Source organism: Chionomys nivalis, chromosome 1 (genome assembly GCF_950005125.1).
Source record: "Chionomys nivalis chromosome 1, mChiNiv1.1, whole genome shotgun sequence".
NCBI lineage: Eukaryota > Metazoa > Chordata > Mammalia > Rodentia > Cricetidae > Chionomys > Chionomys nivalis.
The window spans coordinates 111,727,389-111,747,916 of NC_080086.1; the positions used below are offsets into that span (position 1 = coordinate 111,727,389).

Sequence of the window (20,528 nt, forward strand, 5' to 3'; positions counted from 1 at the left end):
TTTCAACATGGACACCTCATCCCTTGGCTATTCCTTACAACATTTCCAGCTTCCTAGACAGGAAATGAGACTGTTTTCACCTGCCTGGTCTTCACAGTGTACTGGGAGTAGCTGCTTGCCTGATACCATTGGGACATTTTATCCATAGGAGATTGGCCCTCTTGGGCTACTGGGACTTGCTCACCAAAGCACAATGGACCCTAGCTTAGCCTCAGGAATCAGGTCAGGAACATTGCCTATCAGACTGGTAAAAACCTGGGTTCGTTTGATTTTAATATCTAGTTAACCCATGTCTCTGGAAGAGCAGACAGGTGATTTTCTAAGAGTCCTAGAACTATCAGAATCATTTGTTAAGGAAAAGCAGTTCTACAATGACTCCTGAGCACTGGAGGGGTTGAGTCATATTAGTACGTATGTCTGGAGTCATGACTGGCAGCATCTGGCTCTGGGCACTTTGTCCCTCTCTGTGAGTTTTACATCCAGGTTCCAGTTTATATAAACCTGCCAAATGCCAAGAGGCACTGGGTGAGGTGAATGAAGCCAACAAAAATTCCTTACCCTTCCTGTGTGAATGCCATCTAACAGAAGGCATGGATTGTGCCCTTATACTAAGTAATGAAAAAGGCTATTCAGAGAAATGTAAAGCCCAGCTATCTCCTTCTGTAAAATCGATGGGCCATCTTCTGAGGTGGGATGCGCATTGGATGGCCATTCTTGTAGCACCTGTGCATCCCTCCTATCCCCTTATCAGGAGAGGGCCAGATAGTGTAAACAGCATGAATGACTGTGCGTGAACAGTTAGCACTGGCTGGGCAAGCATTCTCTCTCTAATTGATTTGTTTGTCTGTTCATTTGTTTTGAGACAGGGTTTCTCTATGTAGCCCTGGCTGTCCTGAAACTCACTCTGTAGACCAGGTTGGCCTTAGACTCAGAGATCCATCTGCCTCTAGAGTGTTAGGATTAAAGATGTGCAACACTATTGCCTGACCCTTTATAGGTTTTGTTTTGTTGATTTTCTTGAAACAGTGTAGTTGGTTGTTTTTTTGTTTGTTTGTTTGTTTGCTTGTTTTTTGTTACTTTTCTTACTCTTTGCTCTTTGGGAGCACACCAGTGAACTCCCAAATAAATACACAGAGGTTTATTCTTTCTTGTGAATGCCTGGCCTTAGCTTGGCTTCTTTCTAGCCAGATTTTCTTAACTTAAATTAGACCAGCCTGGTCTACAAGAGCTAGGTCCAGGACAGGCTCCAAAACCATAGAGAAACCCTGTCTTGAAAAACAAAACAAACAAACAAACAAAAAAAAACAACAAAAAAAATTATCCTGTCTACCCTTTGTCTCTGGGCTTTTATCTGTCTCTGTCCTGCGTACTTTTCTTTACTTCTTACTCCATGGCTTGCTGTGTAGCTGGGCAACTGGCCCATGATGTCCTTACCCCCTTTTCCTTTTTTTGCTCTTTTCTTTCATCCCAGGTTTCTCCTCCTATTTATTCTTTCTGCTTCAAGCCCTGCCTACCCTTTCCCTGCCTTGCTATTGGCCTTTCAGCTCTTTATTGGACCAATCAGATATTTTGGACAGGCACAATAACACAGTTTCACAGTTAAAAACAAATGCAACTTAAAAGAATACAGCAATCTTTGCATCAATAAACAAATATTCCACAACCTAACAAATGGAACACATCCTCAGCTAATATTCTACAACAAGACAGAGCCTGACTCTGTAGCACAGACTTGTCTCAAATTCACAGCAATCCTCCTGCCTCAGTCTCCCCAGTGCTGTGATTATAGGCATGCACCACCACATCCAAGCTTCACCTTATTATCAATCCACAAAAGGGCAAATCAAGCCTGAGTGGGGCAGTGGACAGATTTCAGACAAACGGAGGAGGCAGAACGTCGGATTCCTGGAGCTGGAGCTGTAACACAGGTACTGGGATTAAACTTGGCTCCTCCGGGAGACCTCATCTGAGCTAAGGCATCTCTCTAGCCCAAGAAGGACAGTTGTAAGCTTTACCGTGATGACAGTGGTGAGCCAGGATGGGTTGTACTGGCCATCCAGAGTCTAGAGTTCTGGTGTCTGGTGCAGAGGATGGACAGGAGGTGGTGGCAGTGGTGATGCTCAATGCAGTCAGTTGTAGCAGGGCAGAGCAATTAGCTAGTGTGGTTCTGAGGAGTGAGGAGAAGTTGGGAAGAGCATGGATTGGTGGTTTGAATGAAAATAACCCCCACAAACTCATAGGGAGTGGCATTATTGGAGGTATGGCCTTGTTGGAGTAGGTGTGGCCTTGTAGAAGGAAGTATGTCACAGGAAGTGGGCTTTGAGGTGTCATAAGCTAAAGCCAGGCCCAATGTTACTCTCTCTTTCTGCTACCTGCATAGTCAGATATAGAATCTCAGCTGCCTCTCCAGCACCATGTCTGCCTGGGTGGCGCCATGCTTCCAGGTGTAATGATAATGGACTAAACCTCTGAACTACAAACCAGACCCAATTAAGTGTTTTCCTTCATAAGAGTTGACATGGGCATGGAGTCTCTTCACAGCAATAGAAACCCAAAGACAATGGATGTTTAATGACTAAAAGCTATCTAGAAAGAACAGACATGGGACTCTAAATTCATCCTGAGCACCCTGAGTAACAATGTGAAGTCATCTTCCTCCCACAAAGGCAGGGTCTTAGGGACACAGCTGTCTGTGCACAGCTGAGGTGGCGTGCGTTGCAGACTGGGAGCACTGATGGGGTGGGGATGATTTGTGACTGCTGTCCCTAGAGGAGGATTCCAATTAATCCTTTCCTGCTCTGAGGCTCAGGGCTAGGTGCTGAGGAAGAAGACCCTGGGGTGTCTAGTTCCAGGAGAGAGCACTCCTCCTAGCACCAGCCTGGTCCTGGAGGGCTTGTTAGTACCTGCAGAGCCTCTGGGACAGACAGCAGCTCCAGGGACCCCAGAATAGGAGAACGTGTATCTCAGCCCCTTCCTTCTTAGGCAGACAGGGATGGGAGAGCCTATCCTGGCCATGGTGAGTTACATCCTGGCTGCAGAAGTCACCTGCCCAGCCCCACCTTCGGGTGAGACCTAAAAATGAGTGGAGGGAGGGAAATTATTTAGATTGCTTGAACACTGACAGCCTTCCACGAACGGAGCTTGTATCAAAGGTGTTTAACTCCAGTTTTGAGTTGAGTTTGTGGTGTCCAGGAAATCTGCAATGTGCTCAGAAGGGAACTAGAGGAGCCTCCCCCAGCTCTGAACACTGCGGACACAGAACCCTGGTGCACAGGTGGTGGTGAGACAAGGAGATGAGTGGGCTTGGGTGTGTGGGGCTCCCTGCTAGCAACCCAGAGCTTCCTGAGCACACAGACACACACATTCAGAATCTTGTAGAGTGAGACCTGGAAGCAGCAGGGGCAGGGGCCTCCAGCCTTAGGGTTTCCTGATGAGAAGAAATAGAAGAAGGGACCAGACCCTGTCACTGGTATTACTGGCTCTCTGCCCTCCGACACTTCTCAGGAAGGACCCCGAGTCTCTGCCTGTCACAGTGGGAATAACACTATCAGGTCCCTGAACTCAGCACCCACAGGTAAGCCCTGAAGGCGAATACTGTTCTGGGACCTTCAGTGGGCATAGATTTCATGGGCTCCAGTGAGCAGGTGAGTACTGCTGGTCCCATCAAGTCACTCCTTGGACCAGCCAGGCTCTCCATCTAAGAGGTGGGAACAGGGAACTGAACAGGTTCAGGAAAAATCCAACCCCAGTTCCTCTGCTATTGCAGAGTAGGGTCCAGTCACAGGAGGGGTTTTTGCTTTTTCTGCAGCTTTTTCGGTTAGTGGCCTGGTTCCAGCATTACTTGACAGATTTCACTGTTAACTGTGAGTTCATAGGACTCATTTCTGAGTTCACAGATGAGGCTTGGAAGTGCACAACAGCTGCCTAGAGTCTCACTATGCCCAATCTCAGCAACTGTATTTCCTTCCCACCAGACAAGCCTTCTTTCTAGGACCTTCATTGCATGCTGATTTGGGGTACCAGAAGGCATTAGAAGAGGGCTGGGTGGCCCTGAATTTTTGCTTCCTCTGGACCAAACGTTTTTAGTTGTCAAAATGATGGTAACTTGAGTTCTGTGTTTGAGTCTAGTTTACCAGCTCATCATGAAAATGCATCTTAACGAAAGGCCTTAAAATAGGGATAGTCTTGCCACAGACAGGACTTCCTGTTCTTCTTGATCTTTGGGTTGGGAACTTGGTCACAGCACTATCCTTCCACTGTGAGTTCATAGGATGAGGCTCAAAGGGAAAGAGCCTGCTTCCCAGGAGTCATCTTGGCCCTTGCAAGGGACATTGAAACCCAGAGTTACTAGGCTTAGGAGCTGCAGCTCAGCGTTCCCAATGTTCCTGTCTATAAGAGCACACAATTTCTGCTCTAGGTAATACTCATTGTTTCCTAGGTAACGACTCTCCCATCTGTGAAGGTGAGCCAGCAAAGCTTGACATACTGTGCTAAATTCACTCCTATGCTGAGTATATGGCGAGGGAAGTTTTCTTTCTAAGACTCCCTCTTAAGCTAGATGCCTAGGAGGGTATCTGGAAAGAGCCAGTGGGAACACACAGAAGAGCTTTCCTCTATAGCATGGTTCTCAACCTTCCTAATGCTGCAACCTTTTAATACAGTTCCTCATGTTGTGGTGACTCCCAACCATAAAATTACTTTGCTGCTGCATCACAACTTAATTTTGCTACTGATATGAATCATAAGTATCTGATATGCAGGATGTCTGATACATGGTTGTTTGACTTCAAAGTGGTCATGACCCACAGGTTGAGAACAACTGCTCTATATGATAACCATCAGTTGGTAGTCTGTCAGCTAGCTCTGGGCTTGGTGCCAAGAGCCATACTCTCAGAAGCTGGGAGGTGTATGCAGCTCCAGCATTTGGTGGTTAGGAAGATTGTAAGTTCTATGCCAGCCTGGACAACATAGTGAGAACCTTCTTTAAAAGAAGCTATCGCCTCACTTGGATATTTTGGTTTCTCTTTTGTTCTCAAATATCTTCTTTCTGATCTTTCTGATAAGTTGATCTTGTGATTTGCTGGTTAAGGCCTGTGCTTGAGTAGTTCACACCTTTGATTAGATGCTGGATCGGCTGAAAGCTTAATTGCAATGATTTTTGAAGAGATGTATTATTTTTTATTTTATGTGTATAAATGTTTGCCTGCATGTACATGCACCATGTGCCTGCAGCTGCTTGCACAGGTTGGAAAGGATGTCATATTCCTAGAATTGGAGTTTGCAGACTTGTGGTTGTGGGCTGCCATGTGGGTGCTGGGACTCTGAATCCAGGTTCTCTGAACCTAGGAGTGGAAATGTTGGGTTATGAAAACTGTGAAGTTAGAAGTTAGTTTCGAAGGTCTAGCTTTCTTGCTTTACTTGTATTACTCTCTCATGGGATTGAGCTTTCTTCCTTATAGATATTGGAAATTTGCGTTTTCTGTTTGTCTTGTTTCTTAATGTTCTCTTGGGAGTTAGAATGTCATTGTTAATCTCTGGAAGGAGGGACCCAGGCACTGGTAGTTACCTATTTTCTCCTTTCTTTCTTCCTTCCTTCCTTCCTTCCTTCCTTCCTTCCTTCCTTCCTTCCTTCCTTCCTTCCTTCCTTCCTTCCTTCCTTCCTTTCTCCCTCCCTCCCTCCCTCCCTCCCTCCCTCCCTCCCTCCCTCCCTCCCTCCCTCCTTCCTTCCTTCCTTCCTTCCTCCTCCTCCTCCTCCTTTTCTTTCTTTCTTTCTTTCTTTCTTTCTTTCTTTCTTTCTTTCTTTCTTTCTTTCTTTCTTTCTTTCTTTCTTTCTTTCTTTCGATGCATGGTCTCACTATGTAGCTCTGGCTGACCTAGAACTCACTCTGTAGACCAGGCTGGCCTCAGACTCACAGAGATCCACCTGCCTCTGTCTCCGAGTGTTGGAATTAAAGGCGTGCCCCACTAAACCTGGGCATTTTCATCTTAGCTCACCACAAGGGGTGAAAACCCTATACGGTCAAGTGTTAGCCTTGAGCTCGCATCCCACTGTGGACAGTGCTCTGCAGGATCCCAGTATTCCTTGCTTAGGCGACTCTCATCACCAACCGGGCCTGAGAGTACACATTTCCATGGGTCCACACAGACATGTGGGTCACACATGTCTCTGACACAGACTGGTGAATGCTTGTGGGTGTGGTCCAGCATGGCCACTGTGGAGGCTTCAGCTTGAACTTGCATGGTGGAGATGTTCATTCCCGTACACACGAGGACCCCTTTAGTGATGGCTGGAGCTGGAGGTGGGAAAGGAAAGAACTGTGTGGGCTGAGAGCAGGTTCAGGGTACTTGCCCACAGTACCAACACTGTCTGCTCTGGAAATCCGAAGGATCCGGGAATTCTACCTTTTAGTTTTGTTTTCAAGGATGTCATGAAGACATGACTTTTCTTTCATTTCTTTTTCTTTTTAAAAATTACATTGGTTTATTTGTATGTGCACATGCATGCTACAGCACCCTTGTGGAGGGCAGAGGACAGCTCGTGGCCGTTGATTCTCTCCTTACACCACATGTGTCCTGGGGGTATCAAACATGGTCACTGGGCTTGCCTGCAGTAGCCTTTTTCATCTGAACCATCATATGCCTCCTTTTCTATCAGTCTTAGCCTTCCCCCCCCCCCCCTTCTCCACTCTCCTCTGTTCCCTTGGGACAGTGGTTCACTCTATAGCCAGGCTGCCTTAGGCTCACCATCTTTCTGTCTCAGAATGCTAGAATTATAGGTGTGATCCTCTACACTCAACCAATGCCTCATTTTTCAATGTGGGGTGGCAGTGGTGTGGTGGTGGCCGCGGTGGTGTTGATGGAACACTCTTTTCTTTCCTCCTCTCTTTTCTCCTCTTCCTTCTCCCTTTTCTTTCTTTCTTTGACTCAAGATTTCTCCATATAACTCAGGCTGATATGGAACTCAAGGTCCTTCCCAACTCTCCATCTCACAGCTGCTGGGTTACTGCCATGCACCAAGACACCATGCCTGCTTTTGTTTCTGGAGATTTCTAGTTAGGTTTTTTTGTTTGTTGTTTGTTTGTTTTTTCCTCATAGCATGAATTCCTTGGGGGGGGGGGACTCACTGGAGTTTCTTCTGAGTTGAAATTCTTTTAGTTTTTATTAGCATGTGTTAATTGTACAAAGGAAAGGCTTCATTGTATTTCTATACATACACATTTTTCATGCCGTTTATTACTTTCCATGTCCTTGTCCTGCCTACTCCTTTTCCTCTTTCTCTTCTTCCAGGCTGGGCTTGAACTTGTGATTCAGACCCATCCTTGCCTCTCCTCCCAGGTCTTGGGATTCCAGGTATGTGTCATCACACCTGGCTGTGTCCTTTTAGTTTTATTTGTGTTTTATCAGGAATTAACAAATGACAATCTGAGAGCCAAATTTGTGCTCCCGACTATTTGTGTTAATAAAGTTTTATTGGGCCAGGCACAGTGATGCACACATTTCAATCCCAGCACTTTGTAGACAAAGGCAGGCAGCTCTCTATGAGTTTAAAGCTGGCTTGGTTTGCATACCAGGTTCCAAGACAGCCAAGGCTACATAGTGAAACCCTGTCTTAAAAAAAAATGCAAAAAATTGACAGGTTAATTTTCTCTGTTACACAGAGAAACCCTGTCTCAAAAGGAAAAAAGAAGGAAAGAAAGAAAAGTAGCTTGCCTCTGATCTCAAACGAGCACATTTTTATTGTTTTGCATTACTTTTGTTTCTTTTACCTGAGTGCTAGCGATGGGAGCTCAGGCCCTCACGCACGCCCAGCAAGTGTGCTTACCCACCCAACCATCTTCCCAGCTACAGCACATGTTTTAGTTCTTTGAATTAGGTTGAAAAGTTTCTTTCCAAAGTGAAAAATGTCATTTAACTTTCCAAATATTTAAAATTGAAGCCTTAATTCCCATCATCCCGCCTTGCTAGTGGATGTTTTCAAGTGCATATCTGGTTATGGTTTTGAGCTCCCGTGAGGGCTGCAGGCTTGCAGATGTCCAGAAACGCTGCTAGATTGACTGGAAGGTAGGAAGAAGTGCTCTGGCTCTCGGCCATATCCCCAGCTCTAATGAATATTTTTTTCATTAGAAAAGTGTGTGTGTGTGTGTGTTTGTGTGTGCATGTGTGCTTGGGCTTGTTGACAAGGCAGGACGGATCAGAGGACATTCTTCAGTGGTGGATTCTCTCCCTCCTCCATTGCTCAGGATGAAGCTCAGGTGGTCACCCTTGAATCCTTTGCCTACCGAGGCATCTTGCCAACCTCCAGCCACTTTTCTCTTGGTTGGCCACACTTATCAGTTAGGAAGAGCACTCATAATCCACAGCAGTCCACGGGGAACAAAGAAATTGTTTCAATTTCTACTAAAATCTAAAGGGAAAAAAAGAATGTGTAGAGCTGAATATCAAAGTTTAATTTAATATTTCTACTAGTACAGTCTTAATTTTTTTTCTCTTTACAATAGAAGGCAAACATGTCTATGGCCCACAATGTTTATGGTCATTGAATGAGAATGGCCCCCACAGGATCATTTATTTAAATGCTTGGTCCCCAGTTAGTAGAATTGTTTGGGAGGGAGTAGAAAGTGTGGCCTTGCTGGAGATAGTGTCTCACTAGGAGTGTCTGTCTCTCTCTGCCTGCTGCCTTCATAGAAGGATGTAAAGCTCTCAGCTTCTGCTCCAGAGTTATGCCTGTCTGCTTTCCACCATAGTCACAGACTAAATCTCTAATACTGTAAGCAAGCCCCAGTTAAATGCCTTCTTTTATAAGAGTTGTAATCATGGTGTCTCTTCACAGCAATAGAACAATGACTAAGACAGAGTGGCCTAGCCTTCTACCTTGTTTGAGACAGGGTTTCTCTCTCTCTCTCTCTCTCTCTCTCTCTCTCTCTCTCTCTCTCTCTCTCTCTCTTTCTTTCCTTCTTTGGAAGCAGAAACTGAAGCCCAAGTCATGGAGGAATGTTAATCACTGGCTTACTCTTCCTGACTTGTTTAGCTTGCTTTATTTTTTTTTTATTGATTTTTCTTAAGCTCTCACTGCTCCCCTCCCTGTCTTTCCCCTCCCCCTCTCCCAAGGTCCCCATGCTCCCAATTTACTCAGGAGATCTTGTCTTTTTCTACTTCCCATGTAGATTAGATCTATGTATGTCTCACTTAGGGTCCTCATTGTAGAGCAGGGTTTCTTTCTTTCTTTCTTTCTTTCTTTCTTTCTTTCTTTCTTTCTTTCTTTCTTTCTTTCTTTCATCTTTCTTTTTTTCTTTTCTTTTTATTTTTTTGGCTTTTTGAGGCAGGGTTTCACTGTAGTTTTAGAGCCTGTCCCGGAACTAGCTCTTGTAGACCAGGCTGGACTCAAATTCATAGAGATTCGACTGCCTCTGCCTCCCAAGTGCTGGGATTAAGGGCGTGGGCCACCACCGCCCGGAGAGGCAGGGTTTCTTATTGATGCTTTTAGAGTAGGCTATCTGGCCCTCAAGCTTTTGGGGATTCTCCTGTCTCTATCTTGCCACTACTGGAGTGCTGGGATACAGCTGTACTCTTGCTCTGGACTGCAAGTGGGTTCTGGGGACTCAAAGGCAGGTCCCCACACGTGCACAGCTTTGACCCACTGAGCCATTTCCTCAGCCATGCCCTCAATAGCACGTCATTTATTGGCTGTCTGCTTTCCCCTAGTTACTTCTGTTTTCACAGACTGTTGGTCCTTGGGTCCTCATCTAGGGTCTCTTTCTAGATTTAAATGAAACCACAAAGGGACTTACTGTCTTCTTCCTCCATCTAAAGTTCTTTGCTTTGTGTCTAAGGTATGACCACCCTGAATGTTCCCAATCTGATCTGCTCTTGGATCAAAGCTGACTCACGCCTAGTTAGTACTTGAATGGGAGACTTGGGAATACCTGGTGCTGTAGGCTTAACAAAACAAAACACAGCAAACAAAAAGCACTTTCCTTGTGAATACTTAAAAAAGAATTTATTTTTATGTGTGGGTGTGCAGTTGTGTGAATGTATGTGATGTTTGTGTGGGTATACATATAGACCAGAGAGCGTGCTGGATCCCCTGGAGTTGGAGTATAGGCCTAAGCATCCAGTCTTATCCTCTGGAAAAGCAGGAAGTCTTCTTAACCATTGAGCTCTCTCTCCCGGCCCTGCTTCGTAAATCCTCTTCCTCCTCTCCTCCTCCTCCTCTTCTTATTTTTACTGAGACAGGGTTTCTCTCTGGAGTCCTAGCTGTCCTGGAACTCACTCTGTAGTCCAGCTTGGCCTTGAACTCGGAGAGCCATCTGCCTCCCAAGTGCTGGGATTAAAGGGATGAACCTCCACCATCTGGCTAATTCTTATCTTCTTACATGTTGAGACACCTGGCTGACTGGGTAATAACTGATCATTTCTGAGGCCCTCTGTCCTGTCTGCACATCAGTGATGCTTCTCCTACCCTCACCTGAGGCCTAGCCAAGCCCCATGACCTGCATTGTCCCGGTGATCCTATCTCCTCCCAGGCTCCTGAGAAGCAGCGGGACAATGGAACCCGGCTGGTGACAGAGTTCGTGCTGGTGGGATTCTCCAACCTCCCAGAACTGAGGCCCACTCTCTTCACCTTGTTCCTCCTCACCTACCTGGTCACACTCAGTGGCAACGGCACCATCATCACCATCATCCAGGTGGATCGCACCCTGCACACTCCCATGTATCGCTTCCTGGCTGTGCTCTCCCTCTCTGAGACCTGCTACACACTGGTCACCATCCCCAATATGCTGGCCCATCTGCTGATGGAGAGTCAGGCCATCTCCATCGCGGGCTGTCGGGCCCAGATGTTCTTCTTCCTGGGCTTGGGATGCATCAACTGTTTCCTCCTCACACTGATGGGTTACGACAGGTACGTGGCCATCTGTCATCCCTTGCGCTACTCTGTGATCATGAGACCCACCGTTTGCCTATGTCTGGGAGCCTTGGTTTTCTGCTCTGGTTTCTCAGTGGCCGTGGTTGAAACCTGCATGATCTTCTCCTCTCCTTTCTGTGGCACGGGCCGCGTGGAACACTTCTTCTGTGACATCGCGCCTGTGCTGAAGCTCAGCTGTGCAGAGAGAACGCACAAGGCGCTTGGCATCTTCTTTCTGAGCATCCTTGTGGTTCTGTTCTCTTTCCTCCTCATCCTCCTCTCCTACGCCTTCATCGTGGCAGCCATCGTGAGGATCCCTTCGGCCGCTGGCCGGCGCAAAGCCTTCTCCACCTGCGCAGCCCACCTCACGGTGGTCATCGTGCATTTTGGCTGTGCCTCCATCATCTACCTGCGGCCAGACTCTGGGGCCAACCCCTCCCAGGACCGCCTGGTGGCGGTGTTCTACACGGTGGTGACTCCATTGCTGAACCCTGTGGTCTATACCCTGAGGAACAAGGAGGTAAGGGTGGCTCTGAGAAAGAGCCTGGCGCGGGGCTGTGGAGCACTTAAATGAGAACTTGTATTCGCGCATAAACCTCTCTAATAATTAATACAAGTATATTTTTAAAAAGACCTTGCTTTGCAATATTCACATTATCCTCTGCTTTCGTGAACACGTTTCTCTTGAACTCTATTTCCAGGAAAACAGGAGGCAATCCTATGCCAGGTGAAGTAACCCTTGTGGTCAATCAGTACCTGAGATAATCTAACCACAATAAAGGATGCTTTTCCTTTTTCCTGGTTTCCTTGACTTGACGTGGTACAATGTGGTCCGTAGTGCCTAGTGCTCACCAGTGGAGGGCGCCAAGGATGGGCAGAGAGCAGTTTTTTCTTCTCTTTAAAGTTTTAAAAATTAAGTCTGTAGTTTCTTAAATTCTTTTCATGCAATATGTTTTGACCATATTCTTTCTCTTCCCTGATCCTCCTCACCTCCTTACCCACTTAACCTAATTCTAGCGTGTCATTCCACCTCCCCAAACATATAGCAATTTTAAAAGAAACAGTCTGTGGGTTTTTAAATTTTATGTTGAGAACTTCATATATGAAAGCTGCATGCCCGTCACTTTCATCCCTACCCCTTCCCAGTGTCCACAGAAAGAAAGTTTTGACCAGGAGAGGGGGTGCAGACTGGAGACCAGAGGGGTAGCTCAGTGGGAATGCATGCCTAGCACATACAAGGACCTGAGTGTTTCTTGCTGTTTTTCTCCCAGCTGCCCAACATTACTTTTTGGTCAGAATCACATACTTAAATGCAGTTTTTAAAAAGTACCTTTTATTTTGTTTTGTGTTTGTTTGTTTTTCAAGACAGGGTTTCTCTGTGTAGCCCTGGCTGTCCTAGAACTCACTCTGCAGACCAGGCTGGCCTCAAACTCACAGAGATCTGCTTGCCTCTGCCTCCTGAGTGCTGGGATTAAAGGTGTGTGCCACCACCCGGCTTTTAAAAAATACTTTTTAAATTAAAAATTTAAATTAGCCTACAAAATAATGTTTTTTTTTAAATATTTACTTTTATTTTATATGCATTGGTGTTTTGCCTGCATATAGGTCTGTGTGAGGGTGTCAGATTTTGGAGTTACAGGCAGTTGTGGACTGTCTTGTGGGTGCTAGAAATTGAACCCGGGTCCGCTAGAAGAGCAGTTAGTGCTTTAACCGCTGAGCCATCTCTCCAGCCCAATAGTGGATTTCTTAATAGCCTTTTCATACGTATGTGTTGCAGACTTTGTTCAGCTCATCCTCCTCCCCCACTGTCACCGCAGCTCCTTAATCCCATATTGCAGCTCCCCTTTCTCCTCCAAAGAGCGCCCCCTTCTGCTTTCATATCATGTGCGCTCCAATTCTCTGACTCCCGACATATCTTTCTTGGGACCCAGCAGTTAAGAGCACTCGCTGCACTTTCAGAGTTCTGTTCCTAGCACCTAAACCAGGCAGCAGCGTCTTCTTCAATTGGCTTACCATTGAAACCTTTACAACTGGATCCTTTAACTCCAGTTTCGGAAGACATGACACCTTCTTCTGGCCTCTGTGGTCGCTCACACGCACATATATACTGAAAAGTGAAATCTCTTTCTCCCATGTCGTGGTCCCATTTCTAATTTCATGATAGCACCCACCTCCATATGTACACATATATCAATTTAAACTTAGGGCCCACACATGAAAGAAAGCACATGATACATGTCTTTCTTAAAACTTTCATTAAAATTATTATTTTAAAAATGCGTACGGTTCTTATGTCTGCAGGCATGTCTGTGCATCAAGTGGGTGTGTCTGGTGCCCACAGAGGCTGGAAGAGTTGCACTGGGTTTCCTAGATCTGGAGTTACAGATGGTTGTGAGCTGCCCCGTGGGTGCTGGAACTCATGTCCTCTGGAAGAGCAGCCAGTGCTCTTGACCATTGAGCACTGCAGTCACCTTTCTGACTGGTTTACTTCATTTAACATAATGATCTCAAGTTCCATACATTTTTCTGTAAATGACTTATGTAGGTATGCTGGTTTTCTTTATCCATTCATCAGTTAGTGGACGTTTAATCTGGTTTGATTTCCTTGCTAATGTAAACAAAACAGCAATAAACATGGATGTGCAAGTAATCTTTGTGCTATGTTGATCTAGAGTCTTTCAGGTTTATGCCCAGGATGCTATAGCTACGAAACCTGTATATGGATGTCTATGGTGGCTTCCCTAGATTCAGTTCCCACCACCACTGTTGAGAATTCCTCTTCCCCTGACATATTTGTGTCAGTGGTTTCCTTGGTGACAGAATTCTGACTAGGGTAAAATGGCGTTTCAAATCAGTATTACTTTACATTTTCCTGATGGTTAAGTATGCTGAACTCTTTCTTAAATATGTATTGAACATTTCTATTACTCTTTCTGAGTACTGTAAATTCTGCTCATTTGCCCATTTACTGATTACATAATTTTTCAGTGCTTAATTTTTCAATTCTTTTTTTTGATTAAATCATTCATTCATTCATTCATCCAAACACACTTCCATTGGTGTGCTCAGTAATAGGTACCAGAACATGTGAAATTGCATTCCAGAATATCTTTTTTTGCCTTTTGTATTTATCTTCTTGTTTACTCTTTTTTTAAATTTATTTATTTATTTCTTTATTAAATATTTCTGCCTCCTCCCTGCCACCGCCTCCCATTTCCCTCATTCTCCCCCAATCAAGTCCCCCTCCCTTGTCAGCCCTAAGAGCAATCAGGGTTCCCTGCCCTGTGGGAAGTCCAAGGACCACCCATCTCTATCCAGGTCTAGTAAGGTGAGCATCCAAACTGCCTAGGTTCCCACAAAGCCAGTACGTGCAGTAGGATCAAAAATCCATTGCCATTGTTTTTGAGTTCTCAGTAGCCCACATTGTCCACTATGTTCAGTGAGTCTGGTTTTATCCCATGCTTTTTCAGACCCAGGCCAGCTGGCTTTGGTGAGTTCCCGATAGAACATCCCCATTGTCTCAGTGTGTGGGTGCACCCCTCGCAGTCCTGAGTTCCTTGCTCATGCTCTCTCTCTTTCTACCCCAGATTTGGACCTTGAGATTTCAGTCCGGTGCTCCAATGTGGGTCTTTGTATCTGTCTCCTTTCATCGCCTGATGAAGGTTAATATTCAGGAGGATGCTTATATGTTTTTCTTTGGGTTCACCTTCTTATTTAGCTTCTCCAGGATCACGAATTATAGGCTCAATGTCCTTTATTTATGGCTAGAAACCAAATATGAGTGAGTACATCCCATGTTCCTCTTTTGGGGTCTGGCTTACCTCACTCAGGATAGTGTTTTCTATTTCCGTCCATTTGCATGCAAAATTCAAGAAGTCATTGTTTTTTACTGCTGAGTAATAGTCTCTTATGTATATATTCCATACTTTCTTCATCCATTCTTCCATTGAAGGACATCTAGGTTGTTTCCAGGTTCTGGCTATTACAAACAATGCTGCTATGAACATAGTTGAGCATATACTTTTGTTGTATGATAGGGCATCTCTTGGGTATATTCCCAAGAGTGGTATTGCTGGGTCCAGGGGTAGGTTGATCCCGAATTTCCTGAGAAACTGCCACACTGCTTTCCAAAGTGGTTGCACAAGTTTGCATTCCCACCAGCAATGAATGAGTGTACCCCTTATTCCACAACCCCTCCAGCAAAGGCTATCATTGGTGTTTTTTATTTTAGCCATTCTGACAGGTGTAAGATGGTATCTTAAAGTTGTCTTGATTTGCATTTCCCTGATCACTAAGGAAGTTGAGCATGACCTTAAGTGTCTTTTGGCCATTTGAACTTCTGTTGAGAATTCTCTGTTCAGCTCAGTGCCCCATTTTATAATTGGGTTGATTAGCCTTTTACGGTCTAGTTTCTTGAGTTCTTTATATATTTTGGAGATCAGACCTTTGTCAGTTGCGGGGTTGGTGAAGATCTTCTCCCAGTCAGTGGGTTGCTTTTTTGTCTTAGTGACAGTGTCCTTTGCTTTACAGAAGCTTCTCAGTCTCAAGAGGTGCCATTTATTCAATGATGCCCTTAATGTCTGTGCTGCTGGGGTTATACGTAGGAAGTGGTCTCCTGTGCCCATGTATTGTAGAGTACTTCCCACTTTCTCTTCTATCAGGTTCAGTGTGTTCGGACTGATATTGAGGTCTTTAATTGATTTGGAATTGAGTTTTGTGCATGATGATAGATACTCCTGCTGCCCTCTGCCCCGAGCACCCGACCCAGCGCCCAAACAGGCTAAACTGGGTGATCCCACGGCCCTGCGTAAGGGAGGGAGAAGGAAAGAAGCCCCTGGGCGCAAGCTGGGAGGGGCCAGGGAGAGAGAGGTAGCAGCAGAGGAGAAGCTGCCCCAGCTGAGGGGGGCAGCCCCCGCAGAATGACCAGGGAGACAAGGGGGTCGGAGAATGCCCCCGTTTTGTTTCCTGGGTCCTGCAGCAGATCAAGATCCCTCTCACCACTCAGGAGGGTCTTCAGGGACAGGACCAGGCTCCCCGTTCACCAGGGACCTCGCCTACAAAAGGCCTACCACTCTGAAGGCCAGCCACCAAAGAACTTACTTGATTTAATTGTAGTGGGATGATCTACTCTCAGTGTGGGCTTCACTGTTTCATGCTTGGACCTTCGCGTCTCCCGATGCATCTGCTACGCTGGGTATCCCCCCCGCGTCTGTGTGTGCCGGGTCTCCCGCGCCGTCTGCCTTAGGTTTTTTTTATTGCTGTGAAGAGACACCATGATCACAGCAATTCTTATAAGGAAAACATTTAATTGGGGTGGCTTACATTTCAGAAGTTTAGTCCATTATCATCATGGTAGGGACCATGGCAGTGTGCAGGCAGACAAAGTGCTGGAACTGAGATTCCTACATCTTGCATGGAAACAGAAAGTTAACTGAGACACTAGGCAGCATCCTGAACATATGAAATCTCAAAACCCACCCATACAGTGACATACTTCCTCCAACAAGGTCATACCCACTCCAATAAAGCCACATCTCCTAATAGTGTCATTCCCTATGAGATTATGGGGGCCAATTACATTTAAACTACCACACAGTTCCTCACATTATAGCCCTGGCTGGTCTTGAACTCACAGATTCACCTGCCTCTGCCTTCCAACTGCTGGAAATAAAGGCATTTGCTACCATACCCAGTAATGTGTGTGTGTGTGTGTGTAGGTGTGTGTGTGTGTGTAGGTGTATGTGTGTGTGTATGTGTGTGTGAATGTATGTCACACATGTGCACATACATGAAGGCAAGAAGAGAACTAGACTTCAGATGGTTGTGAACTGTCTGACATGGGTGCTAGGAACTTACCTCAGGTCCCCTGGAAGAGCTAGAGGCTCTCTTAGCCACTGTACCATCTCTCCAGCCCTATAGTTTTTTCCTTTTATAACATATCTGGTTTTGTTATTGAGTAATGCTGGTTTTCTACAATGACTTTGGTGGCATTCCTCCCTCTCCTCAGGAACTTGATTTTATTTATATATTTTTACTACAACTTTAATATCATGACTTGCTACGAATCTATTGATATTGTTTAAATACTCTTGATTTAATTTTGGGAGGTCTTGTGATTCCTGGGATTTGTCTCTTTCTTATAGATTTTCCAGTTTTTTTTTTTTAATTAAGCCATCTATGTATTCCCTAGGAATCCTCTGAATTTCACTGGAATCTGTTGTAGCATCCTCCTTTTAATTTTTAATTTTTCTCCTTTATTGAAAATAGACTTTTTATTGTATGATACGTCCTGATTAAAGTTTCCCCTTTCTGTATGTCTCCCAGTTCTCCTCCCCTTCCCACCCCACCTAGATCCACTCCTTTTTTGTCTCTCATTAGAGAAAAACCAGGTTTCTAAATGATAATAATAAAATATAAATATATACAACAAAAACTTGTAGATGGAAGTTTTTATCCCACCTGGTCCTGCAGCCGTTTAGTTGTGGAGGAAAGGGTTTATTTGGCTTACACTTCTACATTGTAGTCAGCAGGAACTCAAATAGGGCAAAAACCTGAGGTAGGAGCTGATACAGAGGCCATGGAAGGGTGCTACTTATTGGCTTGATCTCTATAACTTGCTCAATCTGTTTTCTTATAGAACCCAGGGCCTGGGCTTCTCAATATTACTACCTTTGATGGGTAAGTTCTTTCTATAGTTCATGAGACTTACTTTTGAATTACCTAGCTTGTAAGAATTGTACATCCATGCACAAATACACATAACTCCATCACCACCACAGCCCTATGACCTGGGATCTAGTGTATGCAAGGAAACCAGACTGATTTCTTTCTTCTAGTGTAGAAATAGTAACAGAACATCCATATTGTCAAGTTTCCCTAGACAAATGTACATGGGGATTAGCTTTTTTCCATTATTTTAGCTCCTGCTCTCCATTTAAAGAAACAAATCCTAAGTGGTTAAACAAACACAGGAAAAATAGAAAGGAGAATGACAGACAAAGAGACAAATGAGGTGATGAACTCAGGTGATTTGTGAGAGACTGAAGCAAAGACAAATCCCTGTGATGTGCCGTGGAATGCCAGACAACTTTACAGACTCGGTGTGGGTTGTGAACAACAGGAAACAACAAGAGTGGATGGGCAAAGATCTGCTCAGTAGCTTAAAAAGGACACAGGATCTAGGGAGTGACCCAAACAACGAGGGGAAAGACTCTCACAGTTGGATGTATAAAGAATCAAAGAAGGTATCGGAAGACACACATCCTCAGAATTAATATTGATAAAGAGCCATCTAATGATTCAGTGTGTCCTCTAGGAGAATTCCAATCAAATTCTTCACAGGAATAATCCTGAGAGTCACACGGTGACTCATAAATAAAACCTTGAAGAACATGAATAATCCTCAGCTATAAGAACAAAGTGTGGTCGTCACAATGCTTGATTGATTCCATTTGAACTAAGAAACCATAGTTACTGCTTGGAATGAGGAAATTAGGCGCAGGGCCCATAAATGAAGCTGCACCGGGATGGTCATTAGATCTCAACACGTGCACCAAAAGCAAACAAGACACATTTGTAAGATAAATGGTCCTGGAGAAAACAGGTGGCAACTTGCACAGACTACAACCAAAGCCCTCTCAATTACCCCGTAAAAAGCCAATTTGTAATGGATTAAGGGTTTTCATGGAAGACTGGACAGTTTGAAATAGTTAAGGAGGAGACACTTTATTATGTCAGCACAGGCGAGGGTTTTCACAGAGGAGACCAATATCTCAGGACATAATAGGAAGAATTGATGAGATTACATGAAATTAAGAAGCTTTGACCCATCAAGGAAAAAGATCAATGAACAACAAACTACCAAATAGGTAACAAACCTCCTACTGCATACTAGGAAAGGAGGTAATATCCTGGCTACATAATGAGTTAAAAATTAAACACTGGACAACCAAATTACTCAACTGTTAAGTTAATGAAAAGGCCTCAAAGGTCTCAAAAGAACAAATACCAATGGTGTGTATTGTTGAAAAAGTGTAGGGCATCCTTAGCTGTCAAGGAAATGCAAAGTAAATCTTTCTAAATTCTATCCTAGCCCAGTCAGAGTAGCTAGGAGAACAGAATAGGGGCTAGAATGACTGTAACTGCCAGAGCATGAGGAGCACAGACAAATGCTGTCTTCTGACTATGACGTGGTCATTGACATCATCAACACACAGCAGCTATGGCAGCCAGTACAAACACATGACATCAGTAAGGGGCTGACTGGAAAGAAGAAGGTGATACGAAGTGGGTGGAGGTTTGTGGGGGACAGAGAAAGCCCTGAGTGAATATGAGCTGTTGACATAGGCACAAGAGTAAGAAAAAGTAATCAGTTGAAATTACCACCAAGTGATGAATGGCTCACGAAAATGTAGTTTTATACACACTGGGATTGTATTCAGTGCCAAGAGAGATGGCATTATGAAAATGAGAGGAAAATGAGGTTAATGAAGGCTCAGAAAGACAATTTCTAAATGTTTTCTCTCGCTCACAGATCCCAGCTTCTGAGTATTGAATACATGCATGTGTGGTGGAAGTGTTGGTAGTGAGTAGTGGCCAGGAGGAAAGGAAGGGGCTCACGGGGTTGAATGAGATGCCATAGAGAATGAGAGTGGATGATAAAAACACAGGGAATATGAAAAAGAAATGAGAAGTTCTGCGGAATAAGGGTGCAGTGAGACAGGAGATGTTGAAGAGAATCATTAAGCCTAAATTTGCAAAACAATAAACAAATTGTATACTTCATAAGATAATTTAAAATAATAAAATTCTGTATTTCAAAAGGATAATAAAGACACATTGTATCAAAGGAACAAAATAGTATTAACTCAGTGACCTTGTAATTCAAACCTAGAGACCGAAGTTAGAGAAAGTCATAGTGTGATCGATAGTATGTTGCTTGCACACACACTTTCCCTACAGCACAGGAATTCCGAATTTGGAACAGTGAAAAATAAGAAAAAGAACTTACTCAGACAGGAAATCCAAATTCTGTAACATTCTCCAATCTGTTATTTTGTTTTCAGGGTAGTCAGTGTGAGCAGGGAAAGGTCAGAACTCACCACATCTTGCTGCAGTCAATGATGGGATATTCTGAAGGAAGATTCAAATTTTCTGTAGCTGTCCATCTTTCAGGGAGGAAGGAGACTGTTCTACTTGACAGCAGATGATGTCCCTGTTCCTTCTCTGCTCTCCAGCCCAACAGCCTAGGCACCGCTGTGCACCAACTCAAGTCTCTCTTCAGACTGTACAGCAGCAACTCCACACCTGCAAAGAACGCAGTTACTTGAGCTTCAGGGAAGGGCAAGCCCAAAGTGCACAAGAGGATTGTGTGGTCTGTCTGAATAATTTTTATTATGAAACCAGAAATGATGAATTTGTAGCTCAGTATGAATTGTATTTATACTGTAATATATTTAAATATTTATTTACCTCTATGAATTTATGGGTATGTCTAATTATAGAACACTCCCATTTTAATTGTCATTAATATTTATAGGATGATAGTAAAATCTGGATTTTTAGAAAAACTACCACGCAAACTATAGAAGCTATCACAGTAAATTTTCATGTCTTTGGTATTAGT

General features: G+C 44.4%; 1 protein-coding gene across 1 annotated transcript; it reads left to right on the top strand.

Annotated features, from left to right (window-relative positions):
* The first annotated feature begins 3,626 nt into the window (after positions 1 to 3,626).
* Positions 3,627 to 11,477, top strand: LOC130882229 (olfactory receptor 10T2-like). Its single transcript, XM_057782171.1, has 2 exons — positions 3,627 to 3,644; positions 10,524 to 11,477. Exons 1-2 carry the CDS (start codon positions 3,627 to 3,629, stop codon positions 11,475 to 11,477), a joined length of 972 nt encoding a protein of 323 aa, XP_057638154.1.
* The last annotated feature ends 9,051 nt before the right edge of the window (positions 11,478 to 20,528 follow it).